Raw genomic sequence first — 25,233 nt, 5'->3', positions numbered from 1 at the left:
GTATCCCAATGCTGAAGAAGTGACCTGAAATTACCTCTTGTGATTAGACATGGCAACCTTGCTCCCTCTCGAGCTTGGCAGGACCCTCTTTAAAAAAAAAAGTCTTGAGACTAGGTGAGTCTTTTGTAAAAAATAAAAATAAAAAGGCATAAGTAAGGTATGTGTCTCATCCTCACATTAGTTAAGAGCTAGATTGGACATAGACTGACATTGTGGGACATCATGATTGAATGTTGGGAATATCTCTTTAGGGAATAGAGGAGAAATGAAGAAGTTAGAGGCTCAAGGGGGCGTTACTCATTCTATAGGTCAGGAAGGTGAGACTTTTGTACGGTTTGGTCACGTGTTGAGAAGACACAAAGAAGAAGATGCTATGAGGGGGGGTTATGGAGATTAAGCGACCCGCATACGCTTGCAAAGGGACCCATCGGCTCACATCGCAACCCATATACTGGAAGAAATGCAGGGCAGAAAGCGTGGAGGGAGACGGAGGGTGGCATGGGAGGATGCCGTGGAATGAGGTAAGAGGGGACGGTGGGACGTGACCAGAGAAGAGTCGCAGAATAGAAAGATTGTGGAGAAATAAATTCCAAGTAGCAAATGAGACTTGGAGCTTCGAAGAAGAGGAAGGCGACTTGAGATGAGCTGACGCTGCCCCCTGTGGTCTGGAATGACCTCCCCCCTGCATCTGACCAAGTTCCGGCTAAATCAACATCTTCCTCTTACTCTAGGCCTAGGACCGGTCTCATTGTGAAGCGTCTTGCCATGAAAGTAAATACATTCTAGCCATCTGTGTTTATTTAATGTGTATGTACTAGGTGTGCGGCGAGTTTTCCCACCGGAAATGTATATTTTTTTTATGAGGACCGCTTTCCCGGATGTGTCAAAGTGTCTGCCGTTATCTTTTAATTACTGAATATTTGTTCATAGCATTTGTAGTTGTGTATTTATTTAGTTGTCGCGCAGTTGCTGTGCAAAAAGGCCAAAAGGTCCCAAACATCAAGTGACCAGCAACAAACGGCAACGATCAAAGTTGTAGTAGATGAATAAGTGTATCACGTTTTTAGGATTTGGCAAGGTTATATACGCGCTTGGGAGAAGAGAGATGATGAGAAGGAATACAATTTGCGGTTTGGAGAGCTCGTTTTGTTTCTATAGCATTGGCTGCAAACCGGAGGCTTTGTGGGTCCATTTTAGAGAAAGACGTGCACAGGGCTGTCTTGTGTATATAATTAACTAGACTGTGTCCTGGCTTTGAAATTATACTTCACTGAAAAATTGTGCATTAAAGTTACAATCAAGTGTCCCATTGTGGCACTCTGGTGACATCACTCTCGTATGGTCTAACACGTGGGCCACTGCAAGTAACATTACTGAAGTGCACTTCGTTAATGGAAAAAATACACTTGAACCTATTAGTTTTCTTCCTTTTCAATCTCGTAATAACCGGTGCCCTACAAGGCTGCACGATAAGTGCCTAAGTACGGACCCTCGATTCCAGAATTCACATCGTGCAGTTTGCCCAAATTGCCATGTGTCATTCCGCATCTCTACGATGTTTTCGGAGCGCTTTTTATCCGAATGAACCTCAATGCTGTTGCGCCACCTGCTGTTGCTCTTGTTTAGTTCACAAATTCTGAGATTGCTTCTAAAAAATGTGCGTCTTTCATCTTCAGTGGTCATCATCACCACATTCGCTACATTCCTCGCCATTGCATTATTTGTTATTTTTTTCACGCTTTTTTTTTTTGCCGGGGAGAGTGATTTCGTTCACAAATAACAAAGCGACCAGAACGTTTCCTTTGTCAACGTGCACTTTGTTTCCACAAAGTCCAACTTTGCTTGAACCGATCATGGAATAGTTCATCCGATTTTAAAGTTGGCGGAGCGGCGACGCAGCGGGCCGGCACACCGCCCCGCGAGCCTGGCGACCCGAGTTCGGTTCCCCGCCACGGCTAAGGAGCAGTGACGAGCGATATCCGAACAGGTTATATTGGCCGCCCCCTTTACCAACCTGCACTCACCAGTGTGGTGAGGTACGGTCAAACAATCGGCCACGATCAACGCTGTGTGGTCTGGCCTTCATTCAGTCGTGGACTGACAAATACTCGATGCGCCAGAGAAAGATATCAATACCCCCCACCTTAGGTAGCAGAACTTTTCGTCATACCGATTTATTTATATGGCTAATAAAAATGAATTACTTAACCCCCCACTCATTTCAAGTGGTTATCACATTATGCACTATTGTTGGCCAAGTGAATAAATTGTAACTGATAAAGCTATGCTACTTCACGTGGTGGTACTGACAAGTGTGATGTCTGAGCTCATGGACTATGTTGAAATGGAGCCTCTAGTTTATTTTCGCGTGCGTTGTCTTTCCGTTTGTGACCCCAAACCTACAGGAAGTTTGCGCCACGCTGCTCGGTGTGCCAGCACCCCATCATGCCGGAGCCGGGCCAGGAGGAGACTGTGCGCATCGTGGCGCTAGACCGCAGCTTCCACGTGCACTGCTACAAGTGTGAGGTGCGCTCCGGCGAGTGTGCGTGCGCTGGTATAGTGGGGAGCGGCAGTGGAGTGCTTGGCACGCTGCACTACGAAACCTGCGACCCGGGTTCGATTCCCGCTCACGGCCACAACCAATGACAATTATGTGAACCGGTCCTGGACCTCCTCGAGGTCGACTCGACCTCAGACGAGTAGCTGGTGCGGTGTGTAAACATCGCCACTGGGGAGACGAAGGTGGCCAGGCGTGGTGCTGGCCACCCACCCCCTCGTGTACCGTGCCGGCCTTCATAGGTGCTCGCTAACAGCACTTGCCCCAACAGTCTGTTAAAGGTTAATGACAATCGGAAGCGGTAGTGTAGTGGTTAGCGTACTACCGCTACAAACCCGGTGACCCGAGATTAGTTCTCGCTCATGGCCAATAACAGTATTTGAATCGGGCCTGGGGTCCTCCCCTAGGTCGACTCGGCCTTAATTGAGTACTTGGTGTGGTGTGAAAACATCGGGGTTGGGGAGACAAAGGCGGCCGGGCGTGGGACTGGCCACACCACCACACCGTGTGCCATGCCAAGATGTGGTTTGTGTGGCTCGCTTACCAACACTTGTCCCATCAATGTTCTAGGCTTCCTTGACCTCTTGTGAATAGGTGTCCAATGAACTCCCCATAATCCCACACCACGCACGTCTCACCCCCCCCCCCCCCCCATCGTCCCTCCCTTTGCCTCCTTTCCTATCGTCGCGCAGGACTGTGGCCTCGTGCTGTCGTCGGAGAGCGAGGGGCGCGGTTGCTACCCGCTCGACTCGCACATCCTGTGCCGCAACTGCAACGGTCGCCGCATCCAGGCCCTGTCTGCCAACATCACCACCGACCTCTGACCGACCTACGCTCATTTGCATGAGCTGCCTCCACATCGCCCACCTTGCCCGCTCGTCAACCAACCTTTCCACCGACCAAACCCACCTTCATGTCTCCCTTACCCAACCACCCGTACACCTATCCAACCAGCTACCCACCTTCCCACCTACCCAACCACTTACCCACCAACCTACCCAACGACTCACCCATCTACCCAACCACCCACTCACCTACCAAATCATCACACTACTGACCTACCCACCCTCCCACCTATTCCACCCGTCCTTACCAACCAACCACCCACCTACTTAACCACCCATCGACTGGGCATGTAGCGAGGCATTCAAATAGATTCTTACATTCGTGACACATGCATCGACATGTGCCACTAGAGGCGCCGCATCAACCTCGGTGTAAAAAAGGAATTAATCGTGATCCCAAATTGTGATGGCGCATCGAATTATTGGGGGCGGAAAGTAGTTTTCGTGAAATGAACGTGTCGTTTGCGTGAATCGTACAAAACAAGCGATTTCTTTTACGTGCGGGTTTCGACGCAACGTATCGTGAGCAAGATCTGTATTAATCTCAGAATCGTCGCAAGCCTACTCTGAAAGCACGACACAAGCACGCAACACATTTATCCTACAGGCTGTTGTGTGTTGTTGGCGAGCGCTTATTACGGCTTCCGCATTGCACAACTCGTTGGTGAGCATCACCCAACACACGGCCGCCTTTGTCTCACCACTCCCCAGCACACGTGTCGGACCGCACATTGCACCTAGCACTCGTTTTACGTTTGAGTCGACCTACTTGTAGGCCGGGCCAGATTGCGATATAAATTTCCAACGGTGTGTACGGCCGGGATCATCGTGCTGTGTGTGTGTGGTGAACACATTGACGGCAATCCTTGAAGGACATTGGCAACCTTCGACGGCAGTAGTTGCCGCACCACTTTCTATTGCTGCTTGGGAAGAAACTGTCAACGCTATGCTATTGCCACACACACAGAGGCTCCAGTTGCTTAGCGTGAATGCATTGGTAGTGAAGATTACCAGCAACAGTTGCTATAAAGCTGCCCTGGTGTATCATTTTTTTTTTCAATCGGTTCATCTGTGTACGCTCATGAATGCACAAAGAATTCTGTAGTGGAGTCTTCTTTTTTTTTTACTGCGTAACACAACGGCGCAACTATTGTCGTGCTTGAGTCCGTGTCGTCCTCAGCCATATAATGAGAAATAGGCAATCAATCATGCTCCTTCGCCCTGCTATTTCAAGCATTCTGTGCCCTCGGAGCACAGGGATCATTTTTTTATTATTATCACAAGCTGCGACGTGCCGAGTAGCACGTTACATTTGCGCGTGTGAAATCGCAAAAAACGAATGATTAATTCGGTTTATTGCCACGCGCGCGCGCACACGCGCGTGGTTCTTGTGGATGGAGAAAACGCTTTTGGGAGTGGCGTGAGAACACGGATTGACGGATTGACGAGGTGAATCATTTGAGCTGCGCTGGCTCTCCGCCGCCGGCCAGCAATGTTCTGCACAACTTTGGGGGGGGGGGGGAAAGATATCGTCACATATTTAGTCTATAAACAGCGGAGAGAGAGTAAATTGTGTCATCGCCGTTGGTATTAAATTGCTTGACTCGCGCGTGTTTTAGAGGTGGTGGATTGTCCGGTTATATTGCAGCCTTTATCGATTTAAATACGAAGGCTGAGTGAACATGGGGAAGAGGAATAAAAGTGCCTTCCATGATGCATGCTTTATATGAAAAAAAATGGTTTAATCATCTTAAGATTTTGATGGCCTGAATTGGGGGGGGCGGGGGGAGTGGTGGGGGCTTTGCGTAGAGATAGCGGCCCTGCTAAAATAAAGTACACTGCGTGTAATCGTGAACATTGTTGCGTTGAAGAGCAATATTATATAAAAAAAATTTAAACAAAATAAAAATCCTAATGCAATAATGTGCAAATATAACTTGATATAGGTATAATGCTGTGCAAGTTTTTTTTTTTTAACTATGTTACAAATATCGGTTAACTATAGCCTTAATACAAAACATCCGCTTAGGTTGCTGGCTCAGTGGGGCTTTGCGTGGTGGTGATCACAAAGTGTGTGGCCTGATGCAGGAGCAGTGCTGCCACATTGGATGGATGTGCGGTGAAAAGTCCCTTTCAACATTTTCAAAGCAAATTGATTGACTCTGCGGTCTTCACATTTGTATGTTAACCGCAAAAAATGGAGAAGAAATTAATAAATAAAACGCTGGGATCTTGCAGAAACCCTTTTATTCACCAGACCTTGGCTCCCTGTCGCTACCCACATTTTCCACCCACGTGCTAAATATTTTCCGCAGTTCAAATAATTTCTTGCTGGGGAAAGCGGTTGTATTGATGTGATGGATGAGGTGGATGCGTCGTTTGAGAAGCAACACGGAGTTGACATTGGCAGGGAATTCAATCATTGGGACCGTCCATGATGGACCCAAGTGCATTACACTGCATATAAAACAAAAGTTGTAACCAGTGGTGTTAGAATAGCGTGGTTGGCATGGGCCCTGGTGCAATGATTGTAATGTGTGTGTGGGGGGGGGGGGGGTTGCCTACGTTCAATTTCTGCTGTGTAGCCTGGTGCCTGGGCCCCGGACACGCAATCACCATCCCACTGGGTTCAACGAGCTCCTTCACTGCTTTGTACATCCGGCCACACGGACTTTCTCATCGCCCTTTGTATTGCCAAGGGCACCAGTGGAAGGAGCCACGTGCCGGTGTTGTACCTTCACGTGTAGACGTTCGCACGAAGGCAGCGACATTGCGCGGTGACGCCCGTTGCGTCCTGCGATTCAAGGTTACTACAGGGTAGCTTTTGTTTGTTTGTCTAAATGAGAGGAAAACTTGTTTAGATGCGTCCGCATGCATCGGCTTTAGATGCACACATTTACCTCTTTCCATTGTAAAGCCGCACTGCGCCATGGGCTGTGCCGAGCCGAGCCGGCGCGGCTCGGGAGGCGCCCGGTTGTTTTTCCACTGCGGGAAGACGAGCCGCGTCGCCGACGTCGCACACAGTGTGTGACGTCGGAGACGCGACGCGCGGGAGACGTTGTGACGGCTGTGTCCTTCCGGTCTGCTGGCTTGCATCATGCAACGTTGAAAATGATTGACCCCCCCCCCACCCTTCATCCAGAGCCACATTCGGATGTGGGTTTTTTTTTGTTTCGGGCTGGCGTAGAACTGTTTGGTTCCAGCTCGGCTCTGTATATAGCCAGTGGAAATCCACCCGTGTACCGCGAGCACTCCACACTGGTCCGGCTCTGTTGTGCCAGTGGAAAAGGGGAATTTATCGCCACTTTCCTCTAGCATAGCTTGCGTTGCGGAAAAGCCTCGTGGCCGTGATTTTTAGGATGGAAGCTTTTTTGATTTTTGAATGTTTACCTACATTGGTGTTTGTTCCCCCCCTCCTCCTCCGCTAGGCTATGATTGTCCTAAATGCGCTTCATTGTAATCTATGCAGTTTGTTATGCAATATTGAATTGTAGTTGACTTGTGTAAGTTTCGAACGGGGGTTAAAAAGTGCAAATGTGAATGAATATGGGTTCTGATTTAATGAATTAACTGAATTGGGTGGTGATGATGATGGCACGACTTGCTTTAATTCCAATAAACGAGCAAAGTAAAAGACGGCTTAAGAAAATTGGCTACCGATGTGGATTTTGTATTGACCACAGATTGGCTACCAGTGCCTTCATTTCACGCCTGTTGCGTTACAATCGGCACTTTTGTGTGTACCACTGGCTGATGGTTGGCACCTCTTCCACAAAACCAAACTCCGCACATATGTCTCTGGAATAAAGTTCGACGCAATTGCCACCAGATTTCGGTACCCGATACACGGATGCTTATTCCCAAACTGTCCGGGTCAAGCCCAGACATGTGGCTACACCAGCTGCATATGCTCAACAATTCTGCTAGGCACCGGAGGTGCAACTATGGGGTGTGTGTGTGGCAGAGTTGTAACGCATCGGGGGCCCAGTTGGCTACAAGGGGGGGCTACGAATCAACATAGGTAAGAAAAATTAAGAAAAATTTTTTCCAACAGTTAACCATAAATGCCCGAAAAATACATTGTTACAAATGAACCAAAAAAATTATTTTTGAAAAACAGCGTAAATATAGTCGCGCTGCTGATGGTGTGTTACTGAGCACCAGGCTGTTTTGCGAACTGACATGCTCATGACTACAAGACGCATGATAACTAACTTGTGATTATTGTACCCTTAAATATTGTATTAACACTGCCAATGTGAGACTGTCTTTCCTACAAACCCAATACACGATGCAACTAAAATAAAATATCTAATTATAGCCGTCATTGTATACGGCTTTTAAATAATCCGTAGCGATTTCGGTAAAAGAGAGTCGTCATGAGAAAGGATAGGTGGGGGGGGGGCCCACAATCGTATCTTGCATAGCCCCCGTTGAACTTGTATCGTGCCCACCAGGGGCGCAAGGACCTGACTTGGTTAAGCAGAGCTGAAGTCTCGTGTTGGGAATTTATGTACGATCTGTGGCGGGTTACTCAAAACCACTCGCTCAAATCCAGTCTTGGTTTTCAAGGTTACTGTGCTGTGTACGGCAGAGGTCGCAAACGGGTTTTGATTCCTTACCCGTACCCGGCCGCACCAGGGTCGCAAACGGGTACCCGGCCGGGTACGGGTAGGGTACGGGTATCGGGTACCTGACTGCGACCTCTGGGATGAAGCCATGTTGCTGGCGCGGGTGGGTTGATTCTAGGAACTGGAATTGTGAGAAGAGACAAGACGTTGGGAAATGAGTGACAAACGGTGACTCACCAGTGACTCACGGCCTACCCGTACCCGGCCGCACCAGGGTCGCAAACGGGTACGGGTAGCCGGGTATCGGGTAGGGTACGGGTATCGGGTACCCGGTTGCGACCTCTGGTGTACGGACGGTTCGGCTTTCACGATCCATAACTCTCGTATGAAACTGAACTCTGCCCACAGATTCGACAATTGCACGATGACCTTTGGCACTTCTGGTAGAATGCCTATGTATAGCCATTGGCCTGTATGAAAGTCTAATTGGAAACAGCGTAATTTGTCCCTTAACTTCTTTTGCCGGAATTGCTTTGCCAGTCACTGCCTTTTGCTTTCAACCTGACCATTGCCCTTGGCGTTTTCTGTGGGGAGTTTTTTGTTTGTGTGTTTTGGTACGAGTGCTATAATTCAGTGGGAGGAAAAGTGTTTGCTACTCTCGTATGTCACCCACAAATGTGTGTGAAGTGTGTCGGCTCGTAGTTGGGGAGATGTGCCCATCAGCTTTTCATAGCCCTGTGCCTCTGCCTCCTGTCCAATAGGCCTCTGGTGCAGTTGCACAGCCTGCACACTCGATAGCGTTGCCACTTGCTCATTGAAAATCCACTTGATTGTCACTCGCGTGCGTATCATTGGTCAGGCGTGCTATTGCTCCCAATGTTTAATTTGCATGTGGTTTAAAGACATTTTTATAACCCACACACCCCGCTGTGTGGGCCCTGTGTGGCACATGTTGGGCTTTAGGTTGACTGCCACTCTTGCTGGTGTATGTACATATTCATCTTTGATTACCAAGGGCACAGAGGCCACCAAATGCCGCTTTGACTCTAGCGATATGATTTAGAGAGAGAGAGGGAGAGAGAAATATAGCACACTGGGAAGCAGCCATGGAAGGTTATGTTATTTAGCCTTGTATATTGTTTGTGATGTACCAAATAAGAACACGGAATGAACAAACCAACATATATCTCAAGAGTATTTACCCATAAAGAAAGCCTATAGAGAATGTTGCTCGCGATTCACTTTGTGGCGTACGTTACTATCTTTTCGTTGTTCATTTATCGTGTAACCAAAACTATATTGCCATATTGATACACACGCACGCATAAACACGGCGGAATGTGTAATGATGTTATGTCTGCTGGTGGTCTATAAACACAGCTCTTGCACGGCCTATTAAGTGGTTCTTTTTAAAACAAGACGACTGACGCTTTCCTACGGACGATCACTCCAACGGCGTGTGCTAACATCATATGGAACCCTATGTCCGTGATGCAGTCATGTTTAGTCTGTTGATGGTCGGCGATGCGGCAATCGACTCATCTCGCCGAGCTGTGCACGATGCACCACTACGGTGCGTACCGCGACCGTTCAGGGTTTCAGCGCAATCGTCCCCGCTGCGTTTCGACATCGCGGAGTAGCACCGATTTCGGATTGATTGGTACCCCAGTCGCGGAGTTGAAGTACACCGCTGGAAAAAATAGTGTCCCAGAAATAAAATATTTTATTGCCTCGACCATTTTGTATTATTTGGTACCCCGGGGCACCGCCATAAGGGTCATTTAGCGACCAGGAGACTTGGAGGAGGACAATGGGGTAGAACGAAGGCTTTGGCGACCAATATTATCCATAATACAGGTTTTTTTGTTTGGGTTATATCGCGTAAATATAAATGTGTCGTTGAACCCGCCACCACCCGACACAGCCAATTAGTAAGGTTTGTCACGTAAACATAACAGAATTGGCACGTTCCGTTGACGTGACAAACCCTTACAAACCAGGCTGTGTCGGGTGGAGGCGGGTTTAACGACACATTTAGATTTACGCGATCTAACCCCAACCCTCCCTGTATTATGGGGTATAACGAGATCGTTTTTTTTTACTTAAAAAATGTTCTATCTTGATTTGAAAAAAGAAATTCAATCTTGATTTGAAAAAAAATGTTCAATCTTGATTTGTAAAAAAATGTTCAATATTGATTTGAAAAAAAATGTTCAATATTGATTTGAAAAAAATGTTCACCACTCGGAGGCGCTGTCACACTAAATCCCTTTCGCTGTACGATAAATACAACAAATCGCCACATTCTGCAGTAACACCCGCCTTGAAGAGAAGCATGTAAAATAGGCGACGTTTTGGGCATCTTCAAAGTCCACGTGTATGCATGTCGAACTCCTTTCGCACCGCACGTAGCCAACCGTGCTACGCTAATCGGAGGTGCGGGGCAACGACCTCAAACCAAAGATAAATAAGTATTACCCGTAAAAACAAAGTTTTTCACTATAAATCCTTTATATGCGTGGCGGCTAGAGTCCTCTCGTCCTCTGGCTTGAGATGGCTGCCACCTATGGGTCAGATGATTGCATTGCACCATTAAGCAATTGGTAATTAAATATAATATTTTTGTCCTAAAAAGTGTACAATTTTGGAAAAAAAATTCCACGAACATTAATTGTCACGCACAACGAGTCTGTGTGGAAAATGTCAGCTCGATTGGATCACGGGAAGTGGGTTAAAAAACGACCGAAAGATTTGCACGGTCCTAAGCAAGCAAGCGAACTTAATATAAAGGATTTAAAAAGTAGTTGTACATGCGATGCAATGTGGATTTATACGGCGTATAAATGCCTCCGAATCTCCAAGACGTACAGAAACCGTGGGATGCGTTTTAGTTTCTTTTGTAAAGAGATAGAGAGGCGGTCGGGAATCGGCACAGAAGCGGGGGGTCTTCATCCTCTCTGTTTGAACAAGGGTGCAGGGGAACGACAGCACGGACGTGTTGGGGCGGGGGGGAGAATTGGGTTCAAGACAACGGAGGGAGCAGTAGAGGAGAATGAGCGATCTTTGCACCGAGCTCAGCCACTCATTCGCGTGACAGGTATAAATGTAAGTCGATCTCATGTTGGGTTCGAATCGTTATAATCCCGGTTACATGCGGCCAACGAAAGTGACACGTTGGGGTTTTGCGCCGTAAAAACAGAACTGCAGAAACGTGACATGTCACACTTCTCGCCACTGGGTTGCGCTCTTTACTTTGAAAAATTCACATTCGAATTTCTGTGCACCCCGTGCTCTCTTTTAGCCCCCCCCCCTCCAATACGTTACCATGTGCACCAACAGGGACTTGCGCACAAACACGTCCACGTCTACGTACACCTCGTGCTCTCTTTTAGCCCCGCCCCCCCTCCCGATACGTTCCATTCATTGGCTATCACATTTTGATAAGCTCCTCCCCCCCTGTCCTCTCCCTTAACTTGTATTTAAGAGCTTGCATCTTGAATCCCTGCCTCACTTGATGCAGCAAATCTGACTGTGACGGTCCCACCTAATGACGGAGACTTGTGTTGCCTCCGAAACGTCGTGATTTTATTATTTTATTTTTATTAATTTTTATTTCATTTTTTACCTACGTGACTTTACCGAAAGAACTAAGAGTATGAATCCTTGCAGTCACGAAAGCTTCAAATCTAGAACGTATGACGGGAGTAGCGCAAACAGTACTGCAATGTGATGTCTAGTTCAGCGATCCACTCAATTCCAGATGGAATCGTGGGAAGGCTAAATTCACAGACGGTCAAAGGTGTTTGACAAAATACATTTCAAATGCACTTGCACGCACTTAAATTCTGGCGTATTTGACACGAATCACATTCTGGGAACACAAATGTGCCATTTTACACGGGCACATATAACACTCAATACAATCACCTCACATTGCGTGGCCTTAGAAGGAACAATATTTTAATAGGTGACGTTTCAGGCAATGACCCTTGACAGCACATCGAGGCTAGAGAGGGAGTGGATATGAGTCGGCGACTGCACAGTTACAGTACGCCACTGGGGCCTGATGAGAATGAATGTTATTAAAAATATCGATACGTTCCCGTCTGAATGTACGAAATCTACTTTCACTTTTCCAGCATATTTAATCAACATTCCACCAAAAGAAGCCAAACGTCGGTGTTTGCAAAATATTTTCGGGATGCGAAACTTCAGATTTTTATGACAAAAAACACATTCCTGCGGAGGGAGCTGGTAGGAACGTTGGGTTGCTCGGTCAATGGCCAGGGTCAACGGCGGCGTGGTGTATTCCGCAAATATGGCCGACTGTGAGGGTGGGCACAAGCCGGCGTGAGTAGGTTAAACGTTGAGTTTTATAAGGGCACCACGGGGTGACCAGCCCCTCCCCACCCAGCCCCACCCAGCCCCTCCCCACCCTCCCCTCTCCACCCAGCCCCACCCCTCCCATTTTTTGATGCACGACGGACGGACACAATAATCCCCTGTGGGCTGGTGAAACCAGGTGGTTCCTACCAGTATAACCTGTTGAATGTTGAATCGACGCTCGTAAGTTGGGTTTGAATCTTTCGTGCATCAATGACGCTGCCACATACCAACCTCGTCACCCGCAACGCACCCGATTCTCGATCTCAGCTCAGCAAATCACGCGCCTGGGTAGCGCTTAGATGGGCGACCGCTTTGCATACAAAAGTTGCGAAGTCACGTGGTGAGCAGCAGAGGGCAGTGCAGCAAAAGCCAATGTTGTACTGTCCTTCTATCGTTCTATGCTCACCGACCCGCACTATGCTTCACCACACCACCGGCGGTGTGAAGTATTGTTAAATAGCCCCCACGAAACGCACCAGATTCTGCTTAGTGTCAACACGCGCGGCGTATGAATCGCTGATTGGCACCCTTTAGACGCTACTGCGACTCACGCCTTTGAGTTTCGGGCTTTATTGTTATTCCGTTTGTGAACACACGAGCCTCGCCGAGTCACAGGACTCACCTTTCAAGAAGGTCGTTGGCGAATGTTCACCTAAGTTGCGATGTTGTTACCTGTAATCCTAATTGAGTAATGTTAAGGTATGTTTTTTTGCTTTGAGATGATTTTGTGTGGTTTGGGCTATTGGCAGGAAACTGGAGAATCCAGAGGAAACCCGCGCTGAACAGGGGAGAAATACAGAAACCATACTCTTAGGGTTTTTTCGGTAAAGTCACGTGGGTAAAAAAGAATGCTAAATAATAATTAATTAATTAATTTACATTTTTTCCCCATTTATTCTTTTATCATTATTTTTTTACTTACGTGACTTTACCGAAAAAAACCTCAGAGTATGAATCCTTGCAGTCACGAAAGCTTCAAATCTAGAATACAGAAACCAACCAGACAGAAAAGCACCCGAGTCTGGAATCAAACCCAGGCTCTTGCTCCGAGGCACTGGGCCACCCTTTAAACCGGCCAATGGCGCAGTTTATGCCGGTAACACCAGCTCGGTTTGTACAGACTCGGTAGAACCTCGGGGTTCGTAAAACCATAGTTTAAGTACCGGCCAGGGTCCACTTTTAACGTAATTTATTTCACACTATTGGAACCTCATTTGCCAGTAGAAAAATATGATAATTGGTTTTTTTACCCTTTTATCTGGCAACAAAATAAAGGTGTCAGTGTTGTTGCCAGATTAAAGGGTAAAAAAAACTATTATCATATTTTTCTACTGGCAAATGAGGTTCCAATGGTGTAAATGCTTACCCCGAGCTCTCATACTCTGATGGTGCATTGTCTTTGAGTTGTGCGCCTTTTGGCGTCATCTGGTCCAACACCATGTGAGACTAGGCTCTAAGAAAAGCTGTCTCGGGTGTGGACCAATCAACTTCAAGGACAGTGCATACATTATCAGAGTTATGTTTTTTGTTTGCATCATTACTGCAGGTATTGTGGTCTATGCAGTCAGTTTTGTTGCCAGATAAAAGGGTAAAAAAACTATTATCGTAATTATCGTAATTTATTTCGTCAAGGGAGCTTCGCCGAGTACTCTTTGTCAGTAAGATCTTGCCGCGTGAGGATGTTTGGCGAATTCGATAAATTCGTGTTTTGCACGTGAGAGGACACCAGTGAACCAGGATATATTTTTTAAAACACCGCACAGGCGGATTCACAAAGCCACTGCCTGTGACGATATCTGCTGGCTACCTCGCACATCTCTACGTGATCCACCAACCCTCGCCTCTTCATGGCTGGACCACAAGCGATCATATTAGTCGGCACTCAGCCTCGAGAGGCGCCCTGAAAACCCACCTGGACACATCTTCAAATCGACATTCGAAGGTTTATGAACAGGTATTGTTCGGGGGTGGTGAGAGATGTAAGAGGTAGGAGGAGACGGAAAACGGCAGGAGGTGCAGTAGTAGTCGGCAATTGTAGGAGATGCGAGATAGAGGAGATGAGATGAGGGGTGGGAGATGCAATGTTGGAGGAGATGCACGGAAGGCTGTAGGGGACGGGTGATGTGGGAGAGTAATGGTGGGAGGGGGGGGGGTTCATCAGGCGGCGGTGGTGATGGTGGGAATTTGTTCACGAGAGAAGAGAGGAGGGGGGGCGAAGGGGGAGGGGTGAGAAGGGAGAACCGCGTCACGCGGAGTCAAATCGAGCTGCGAGGAGGAATCATCTCAGCATCTTCCCTCTCGCCCTTCCTCTCATCAGCCAGAGAGGAGCTCCCGCACAGATTCGCCACGCTCCCTCCCTCCCTCCATGAGCGCGGACAAGCTAGCGACTCGCCCACTCGGACACGCGCGTGACGCGATCTCGTGAAGAACACGCACACGCCGTGAAGAACACACACCACACAGCAGCAAGCATTGCCACCGCCCGCATCACCGTTCACTGCTGCCTCCACGCCTGCTGGTGCTACTTGCTTGTTGCTGGTGGTGGTGCCGCTAACAGAGCCCTTGCCCCAACATCCTGAGCGAGGCTACTCGGCTTGGGAGAAGGAGTGGTGGTGGTGGAATCTTTGTGTTCGTGTGGCTGGGCCACCCCCCAAAAAAATCCGTGGCAGAGTCCGCGTGTGGCTGGAGTTGGCCATGATGGATCTGGGACGCGGTGGCGCTTCGCTGGGGCTCTGCTCGCTCTGCCTGTGGTGTCTCCTCGCCTGCACCGCGCCTGCTCCTGGGTGCAAAGGGGACGGAATCCCACGCGGTGAGTGTCAGCGGTGGCTCCGTGAGCCCTGCAAGGGGGTGGGTTGTCTTACGCATGCAACCAACGCCGGTGGCGTTTTTTCTGAACCGGTCCTGGGCCTCTGCCTCTCTCTATCTCCCCCCCCCCACCCCTAGGTCGACTCGGCCTTGAATGATTACCTCGTGCGCGGTTGTGTAAGCATCGCCGCTAGGGAGACAAAGGCGGCCGGGCGTGGTGCTGGCCACCCCACCCCCCCCTCGTGTTCCGTGCCGGTCTTCATCGGTGCTACTCGCTAACGGCACTTGCCCCAACAGCCTGTTACAGGCTATACGGGGGATATTTGTGTCTTTGGATACAAAGGCGGCCGGGCGTGGTCGGTGTTTGCCACACCACCACATTCGTCAGCCGTTGCGACTTTCGTAGATGCTCGCAAACAGTACGCGTCTCAACAAGCCTATGGAGGCTACACGGGGGAGCTTTGTCTTTGTGCGCGAGTGTGTCTTGGTATTCACGGAGTAGGGAAACACAAAAGCCCTACACACTGCTGTCGCAAATGCTGTTAGCGAGCACCGATTTGTTGTGTGGCCAGACCCAAGACCCCACCGACGTCTTTGTCTCTCCAACGTCCACGGCTAAACGTCACTTGAACATCCGAACCTGTTCTGGACCTCTGCTGCAAGCTGGGGGGGGTGTGCGAAACGTCGGCATTGGGGAGACAAAGACGGCCGGGTGTGGTTGCTTATCGCCAAACCATCCTCTCTCCCCCCCCCCCCCCCCCCGCGTCTAGCGCCGTCCCAGCCCCTTAATAGGTGCTCGCTAACTGTGTCCACACCTACAATCCGTGTGAGCTCTACCTAGCAGGGGTGGGGGGTGATTCTTTGTCTTCGTGTTCTCCCTTTGCCCATCTGCAAATCTCTGCGTCGATCGGTCAAATGTTGATGTCTCCGCCTGCGAGGTTTCGTGCACAATCCCGACAAGGAGTGCATACCTGTGGTCTGCAAAGTTATGACATCGTTGGGGTCCTGCACGTACGCATTCGTTAAGTCAATGTAAAAAAAAACCTACGTGTTACACGTCTATGCACGTGTACGCATGGAAACTCTGTGTTATACTCTCCACGTACCATATAAAGTACATGTACACACCTGTAAACTCTGCTATAATGTCTTAATACACACCTAAACTATGCATGCGTGCATGCGTAAACCCAGATGTATGTACATGTACCCACAGCTCTCAACCCATACAGTTTACCCCGTATTCTTGTACAGGGAAATTGAGGTTTCAGGTCCATACGGCGTACAGCCGTTTCGATACGGTAAAAAACATATATATATGTATATTTGTTTGTGTTTCTCCCTTGTGATGATGGGACTTTGTAGGATGAACGTTGAGATTTGTAAGGGGAACTTTGTGACCAATCAGGTCTGAATTGGTCTGTGATAAGGTAGGGCACTGATAAGGGTTTTGACAGGTTTGTGTGTACCCACGCTGCACCCCACCGAACTCGACTTGCTTGGTGGATAAGAGGGGGAGGGGCTATTTAATAATCCCCCCCCCCATCGTTTAAACTGCCGCGTGCGAGAGATGGGATCGAACCTGCGCCCTCTGGATTGCAACTGCGGTCGTTGATGACCCCATTAACATCACTGTGGTATCTGCCTTCGTAATAAAAAAAGCAATCTACAACGTTACGTTTATTGCTGGAGACGTTTCCACGTGTGTGTCTAACCGGTAACCGGTTTTTATTACTGGTATACCCCCCCCATGCGGTTTTACCGGTAATGCAAGGACCCAGATTGTAACAGCTGTTGAAGACAATGGATGAACCACTGTACCACACTCGGTAAAGTTACGTCGGTATAAATGACGTCACGCGATTTTGGACGATTTTTTACCCCCCCCCCCTCGTCACACGGCGTCACAAAAGTCAGACCCCCCCTCAAATATGACGTCACAAAGCTCTGCCCCCCCCCCCCCAAAATAAAACATGCTTCAAATCGCTTTAAACTATTGTCATTGTAGTGCGTATTTAATGTGGCGCTGCACTCTTATGTCGTAGGAGAAAACATTTATTAAAAAGTCTATTTAATTAAGTAGAACGTGTACATTTACTAAAAGTTGCGCATTTTGATGTGACGTCACAATTTCTCAACCCCCCCCCCCCTCGTCACACATCGTCACAAATGTCTGACCCCCCCCCCACCCCAGGTGCGTGACGTCATTTATGGACGGCCCCTAACCTGCCCCTTTACCCACACACATCGAAGAGTGCAGCCTTAGTTGGTGATGCAGGAGTACTCAATTTAACGACCATGGAAAAACAATGATGATGGTGATTGTGCTTCTAGTGCTGCTGCTCATGATGTTGCTGCTTGTGATACTGCTGCTGCTGCTGTTGCCGATGATGGCGATGATTAGGGTGGAAGCCGTGATGTAACCTAGCCAGCAAGTTGAAGGTTACTTCATCCAAAATAAATACCGCATGCAGTTAAAAATTAAAACCCGAGACGCAGACATACCACATACACTGTGTACACATTGCGAGGTTGCGTCTTAGACGATTACAGCCTTTGCCTTAACAAAACAGAGGAATGTTTTGTTATCACTAAGAGCCATGGCGCATGTATAGGCTTCTCGTTTTGAGTCGTTTTGCCTTTTGGGCCAAGACCGGCCCCCATCACCGTTATCTGCTCGCAGTGCCTCTCTCTCTCTACTCCTGCGCGGTCCGTCGCTGCGTCCTTTTCAACGTTGACACGGCGTCCCTCCAGTCCGGTGGCTTGACCTTCTCGAGGTCAGGGTCGGACCGCGTGGTCTTTCTCTCGTGCCTGGCACCTTCCAGCGGGTTCTCGACCCCCCCCCCCCCCTATCAATCGGTGACCCCCGACCAACCGGTCACCTTTTGATTTAAAGCTTTCGTGACTGCAGGGATTCATCTTCTTGGTTCTTTCGGTAAAGTCACGTAGAATGTAAATAATAAAATAATAAAATAAAACATAAGATAATTCTCACCTGAGGACGGCTGCTTGCGTTGTGGCCGAAACGTCGTGAGAATTATCTTATGTTTTATTTTATTATTTTATTATTTCCATTCTACGTGACTTTACCGAAAGAACCAAGAAGACCAACCGGTCACCGTTCATCCCTGGCCGCGCACGCCACGTCCACAACGTAGCGGCCGGCGGCTTCCCCTCCTCCGAGCTGAATTTGGGTGGCCTTGATTCTTTGCCTCTAGGTCCCAGGGCAATGCTTGCGTCTTGTCGTTGTTGCGTGCGTCGGCAAAGGCCCGCCCGGAAGTTCCTGGAGGTCCCCCCGGGGCTGGGGGCCTGGACGAAGAACGCCACGTTGGTTGGGGGGTGGGGGGGCGGGGGAGCCCCCTTAAATTGTAACATTTAACAGGGCCCCGTTGTTGGAGGGGGTCCTTTTTTGTGTGAGGCCCAGGGCAAGCTACCCCCCCCCCCCCCAATCAGCCACCGCCTCTGAGTGGCTGGTGTGTATCGATTTAAGGAGCTTTAAATAAAATGTTAAACGAGCAAAACCAAACATCAAGACGTGAAGGGGTTAAGTTTCCACATGTAACTTGAATACTGCTTTAGTAGGACTCAAAGCAACCAGGCGTGATGGAAGCCCGAGAGTTTGTCTGTGTGTGTATATTCACACGAGTGTGTTTGTGTATATGCCCTGAGTGTGTATTTGTATGTGAGTGTGTGGGTGTGTGTGGTGCGTCCATACGTGGCGAGCGGTGGCGCGGTGGTTGGCGCTCCGTGCCACGAACCAAGCGACTCAATTTGTTTTTCCACATCACGCCCCCTCTCGTACGCCGTCGCGGGCTTGATGCGTGCTCGCCAACAGCACTTGTCTCAACAGCTTGTGTAGGCTACACGGCGAATCTTTGTCTTGTGTGCGTGCGTAATGGTGGTGGTGGTGAGCCGTGGGTGCGGTGGTTAAGCGCTCGGGACGTCGAACCCAGAAGTCTGAGTTTGATTCCCGACGTCGGGAGAAAACGACGCGAGTACACGTGCCCCACGAATATTTATTTGTCCAGCCCAGGAATATTTGTTACCCCGAGGGAAGCGAACTATTGGTTCCGCTTCCGAATATTTTGTACCCTCATTATTTATTTTGTAACAAGGCAAACATTCTTCGCACGTACATCAACACATTTTATTCTGAAACGAACACCTTCATTTTGAAGAACCACTTTGCAAGCGTGTTTGTGAAACACTTTGTGAGCTTGCTTTCATTATAGTTTTATCAACCCAAACCCTACTTGTTACCCCTACCACCCCCTAACCCCTACCCAAAGCTCTAGTCCCTTAACCCGAATCCTAAGCTTAACTTCTAAACCTAAACATAACCACCTAAACAATTTCCCCTACCCCCATGCCTAACCTGAAGCTATAACCCCTAAACTCTATCCCTAACCCGAAATCCTTAACTCAAATTCCTAAGCCTAAAGTCTAACCCCTGACCTTACGTTAACCTCTGACCTATACGTCTAACCTGGGGGGTAGATATAGATGCAGTCTGCCAGATTTGAGGGGCCTGGGGGGGGCATAGCCCTCTTGCTCCCCCCCCCCCCCCCCGTTCGCCTGCTCATGCCCCCAGCGGAGGATCTCATTGCCACGCTCGTGACACTCGGCTGTGGCCATCAGAATCAAAATAAGCATTTATTACTGGAGGAATCCGATGAGCTACCAAGCTCTTTTGCACAGATGTCCAGTAGAGGCGGGTCAGAACGTTACAACGACATAAAGTACAACAACACGGCAGGCATGCAACGTATCGGAAAGGTAAACAAATCACTTTTAAAAGATCTAAAACTAATACTGAACAATTTTTTTGTAATCTTACCAGGTAAAGCCCACTTGTGGTATTAACTTTTTTTTCAGAAGCGACATGGCCACAAATGATAGCTCAACAAAGTGGCTTACTGTCACGTGGAAATTTACGGCAGCAAAATCTAACCTATAAATAATCTCACCCAGGAAAGCCTCGCCGAGTCTCAATACTCCTTATGGGGGAGGGTTCTGCATCCCGAGATGCTTATTTGTCCAACTCCCATTTAATGAACGTCTGGCCAAGACGTGGGAGGGAACCCTGGAGAGGGGGGGGGGTTATTCAACCGTTCGTTCACTTTTATTTTGGTGAGAATTGTTTTATTATGTTATATTTTTATTATTGTATTACTTCCCTTCTACGTGACTTTACCGAAAGAACCAAGAAGACGTTCGTTCACTTTTTGGTGCCTTGTGGCTGACCACCGAGCAGCCCAAGCCTGCCACACCGATATTCCCAGGCAGCCTGCCCATCCGGGTGCTCGCCAGGCTCAAAAAAATACCTGCTTGGCTTCCGATGTTGCACCTCCGATGTAGCACGGTTGGCTACGTACGGCGCGAAAGAAGTTTGACATACGTACGGACATGCATGCGGCCAGCGCGATGTGGTCAGCTGCGTTCAAAAAACACGTCCGGTTTTTTTTGTCTCGATTTTAAACGCTGCTCCTTGAGAACACGTTTTAAGATAAATGATCTCAGCCGTACCGCATCCCATCTCCACCGTACCGCATCCAATCTCCACCGTAGCGCGTCTCCAATCGTACCGCATCCAATCGATTGGAGCTGTGAAGCGATGGACGCAACACGAGGGTTGATATTAGGACGCCGCTGGGAGATATGCACTTTTGAACGAGATTTAAAACTCGTTTTTTTAGAACTGCTTTTTGAGTTTAGTTTGGCGTCCTGGCACGGTTGGCCACGTACGGTGCGAAAGAAGTTCAATATACATACACAAAATGTTGACCAATAATTTAATGCGTGCAATGTGTGAAGCCTTGGGTTGGATTTGGAGATGGGTTCAGAGTATGGTGTAGCATTAGGACCCACCCTACTTTCCCCTCTGTATGTTTTACACGCCCCCATTATTATCAGAGAACGACGCCCTAGTCAGAAATCAAACCAAGGCCCCTTGCTCTGAGGCACCATTGTTTCTACTGCGCCAGCCACACAAATTGATCACAGAAGATGTATAGAGACAAGAGATACGGCATTGGCAAGATCAGAGCAATGTAGGCACAACAAATATAGCAGCAGTGAGATGAGAAGAAGAGAGATGCTTACGACGTTATTTTAATCCTCTAGTTTTGTTTGTTAGGATTTGAATGTGAGCTGGTATTTCATGCACACTGTTTTATTATTATTGTTAATTCCTGAATCCAGGGTCCCGTTAGCTTAAGCTTGTGCTAAATTTGCTTACTCCTAGCACCGCTGATGATGATGATGTTGTTGATGGTGATGATGGTTGTGATGATTATAATGATGGTGGAAGTGGCGGTGGTAATCCCCACATCGTAGCGCTCTCTGTCACGCGCTGTTTTCACAAGTGTGCATACCACCGCCGTCTGGGCAAGCATTGAAAAGATTAGCGCGGCGGTAAGGGACGTCTGTTGTGGCAACAGGCCCCTTCTGTCGGCATGGGGCAGGGGGGGGGTTGTTTTCATTTGAGTGGCAGTTGACCCGAAACGTTTACCCTGGGGAAACAGAATTAGGGTCCTCAAGGGAGGTCCTCGCTCTCACCATCGGTGGGGACTCGGCTACTGGTTGAAGTACCTCGAACAGAGTGGAGTTCTCATTGGAAGTAACCAAGGACCGCTACAGTCGTATTGCTCATGAGCTATGTATGACCTATGAGCCAAGGCCTTTGACTTGTGTAAAAAAAAACAACAACCCATGGCCCGCTGGGTTTCCTTTCTAAATGCGTTTCACTTTTAATATATTTTGTAAGTTGAGAATCAGGCTGGGGGCCGGGGAATAGTGTTGCTAAATGAAAAAACATTTGGGTAGCGTGGGTAGTCAAATGGGGTCATGGAATGGGAGAGTTAAGCTGTGACCTTTGACGAGTGTTTGAGACTCTCAAACACAACTGGATACACTGAACATGTGAGACTGACATCACGAATTTCCATCCGCCATGGTCAATCCACTGCTGGATGAAGGCCTGTCCAGGCTGCCACCACCTTCCGTGACCCTGTGATGTATTGATCCACTTGTCGCCTGCACATGACCTGATTTCATCGCTCCATCTCCTTGGTGGACATGCTCTCCGATGCGTCATTCCCTTCGCTGCCACTCCACGATTATTCTTGACCATCAGCCATCATCCTGTCTAGCGAGGTGCCCTGACGAAACCCAGTTCGGATGAAGTCTTTACCCTGCCCCGTGTCCTCTCAACCAAGTGCTCCTCTTCCTATTTCTCAATGTAAATTCCAAGCGTGCATCTATCCATGCGACTGCGTGCATATCCGCAGTTTCGTCTCAAATATAGCAACAGCAAAAAAATCTGTGCTTGTACTTTTACTAAACCTGTTCGCACGGTAGATCAGTGACGCGACAAACATCTACATTATATGCACGCAATGTACACACGTGCATCAGTTCATCTTTAGAACGTTGGGGCAAGTGGTCTTCGTTGCGAGCACTTGCCCATACATACAGACATCATATCTGTCAAACCCCTTATCAGTGCCTACCTTATCACAGACCAATTCACACCTTATTGGTCACCACGTACCCTTATAAATCTCAACGTTCATCCTACAAAGTCCCATCACAAGCGAGAAACACAAACAAATAGACAAAAAAAATGTTTTTCCATGTATTGAAATGGCTCTACGCCATATGGACCTGCTCCTAATTTCCCTGTACAAGAATACAGGGTAAAATTGTCAGGTATAAGACAGACGTATCATTACACGCACGCACACACACACACGCACATTTTGACACGCGTGCATATTCATCACGACACGGAGAGGGCTATCGGTACAGATTGCTCCCAATTGCTTTGTTGTCACAGCAATCACGACGGCGCAATAACTTGCTCAATTGCGGCAGAGGTAGGCGCGTGCAAGGCTAATGGGAAGCTGATGGCAGGCACACAGGGCCGGCGATCGCGGTGGTTAGAACACTGCATGGCTCAGAAGGCTTGGGCAGTGGGGAGGGGGGGGGCAGTGGGGAGGGGGGGCGCTGGGGAGGGGGGAGCCGGTAAAGAGAGAGGGGGGGCAGTAGGCAGGGAGCGACGGGATTAGCTCGAACAGGAACATTCATCAGCGCGTGCGATGGAATTCCAAGACTGTTTCCTCAGCTGCTGGCAGCAAAACACAGGCGGGGGCCGAGACGGCGAGGGCGCGAACAATGAGCAAGCACACACACGTACGCGCGCACACACACGTACGCGTGCACACACACACATGCACGCACACACATGCACGCACGCACGCAAGATGTACACGCTCAGCCACGATGCCATTGATCGTTTTGTTCTCAGCAGGTGAGAGACTCGGGGAGACGGGGATCCGCCTCGTTTCCGAGAGCCGTCTGACCTTGGTCGGTGAAATCGACAAAGAGTAACAGAAAGGTCAACAAAGTGTTAGGGTCATTATATGCCCTCGTATGTAAGGAGACAAGGCTGTTTGCCAAATGGATGTGTCCTTGTCATAGAGGCTCTGGGCCCGGAGGGCTTGTGCTCTTTTTCAAACGCAGGGCCCCCACCAGGGGTCACCACACAGGGCCCCCACCAGGGGTCACCACGCAGGGCCCCACCAGGGGTCACCACGCAGGGCCCCCACCAGGTGTCACCACACAGGGCCCCCACCAGGTGTCACCACACAGGGCCCCCACCAGGTGTCACCACACAGGGCCCCACCAGGGGTCACCACACAGGGCCCCCACCAGGTGTCACCACACAGGGCCCCCACCAGGGGTCACCACGCAGGGCCCCACCAGGGGTCACCACACAGGGCCCCCACCAGGTGTCACCACACAGGGCCCCACCAGGGGTCACCACACAGGGCCCCCACCAGGTGTCACCACACAGGGCCCCCACCAGGGGTCACCACGCAGGGCCCCACCAGGGGTCACCACACAGATCCCCACCAGGGGTCACCACACAGGGCCCCCACCAGGGGTCACCACACAGGGCCCCCACCAGGGGTCACCACGCAGGGCCCCACCAGGGGTCACCACACAGGGCCCCACCAGGGGTCACCACGCAGGGCCCCCACCAGAGGTCACCACGCAGGGCCCCACCAGGGGTCACCACACAGGGCCCCCACCAGGGGTCACCACGCAGGGCCCCCACCAGAGGTCACCACGCAGGGCCCCACCAGGGGTCACCACACAGGGCCCCCACCAGGGGTCACCACGCAGGGCCCCACCAGGGGTCACCACACAGGGCCCCCACCAGGGGTCACCACGCAGGGCCCCACCAGGGGTCACCACGCAGGGCCCCACCAGGGGTCACCACGCAGGGCCCCCACCAGGGGTCACCACGCAGGGCCCCACCAGGGGTCACCACGCAGGGCCCCACCAGGGGTCACCACGCAGGGCCCCACCAGGGGTCACCACGCAGGGCCCCACCAGGGGTCACCACACAGGGCCCCAGCTGGTGTCATCATGCAGGGCCCCCACCACCAGATGTCACCACACAGGACCCCCACCAGGTGCCATGTCACAGCTGGTCCAATGTCTTTTTTCTGGGGGGCCAGCTGACACCGGATTCCTGCCACGTGCGGGTGGCAGTGAAAACTGGAATTGAATTGGCCAAAAAATGTCGAATCGGGGGCGTTGTCTGTCAGTTTGTCGTCGTCGTCCCCCCCCCTCACGCACACCTCCGATTAGCACAGTTGACTACGTACGGTGCGAAAGAAGTTGTACATACAAAGGGTCTTGGGGACTCGGTGAGGCTTTCCGGAATAAATAAAGGTAGTCCGTTATTACTATAGTCACGATGCAATTGTCTTTTGCGCACCACTGCCGATGCAGCACCTTGGCCGTATAGACGTACTTGATACGCTTCGCTGTTTTAGATGGCATGAAATTCAAGTTAACGACTTTGTTTGTACGACGGCGTGTAACGATGTAAACGATGTAAACGGAGGAACGGAGCGACACGCGATCCCCCCCCCCCCGCCCCCCCCCCCCCCCCATTTAAATGGCGAGCGGCAGTAGGTGATGGCGGTGGACCGTTGCCGGACACGTGGGATGCGATCTATGGTCCCTGTTAACAGTGGGCGGGCGGGGGAAGGAG

The 25,233-nt window shown here is 49.8% G+C and overlaps 2 protein-coding genes across 5 annotated transcripts in view; both read left to right on the top strand.

Moving 5' to 3' along the window:
* The window catches only part of LOC144728400 (lipoma-preferred partner homolog), a 59,083-nt gene extending 49,375 nt beyond the window's left edge, over positions 1–9,708 (top strand). For all 4 annotated transcript variants that reach the window (XM_078607807.1, XM_078607806.1, XM_078607808.1 and 1 more), the window contains 2 exons: positions 2,406–2,526; positions 3,250–9,708. In XM_078607807.1, the coding sequence (XP_078463933.1) occupies positions 2,406–2,526; positions 3,250–3,381 (253 nt within the window). In that variant the 3' untranslated portion in view covers positions 3,382–9,708. The remainder of the gene's footprint in view (positions 1–2,405; positions 2,527–3,249) is intronic.
* Positions 9,709–14,810: 5,102 nt separating this feature from the next.
* LOC144728264 (procollagen-lysine,2-oxoglutarate 5-dioxygenase 2-like) overlaps positions 14,811–25,233 on the top strand; it is a 32,402-nt gene continuing 21,979 nt past the window's right edge. The window contains exon 1 of the mRNA XM_078607573.1: positions 14,811–15,168. Within this exon, the coding sequence (XP_078463699.1) occupies positions 15,054–15,168 (115 nt within the window). The 5' untranslated portion in view covers positions 14,811–15,053. The remainder of the gene's footprint in view (positions 15,169–25,233) is intronic.

Source organism: Lampetra planeri, chromosome 28 (genome assembly GCF_965212315.1).
Source record: "Lampetra planeri chromosome 28, kcLamPlan1.2.h2, whole genome shotgun sequence".
NCBI lineage: Eukaryota > Metazoa > Chordata > Hyperoartia > Petromyzontiformes > Petromyzontidae > Lampetra > Lampetra planeri.
This window is presented reverse-complemented; position numbering and strand designations above follow the sequence as displayed.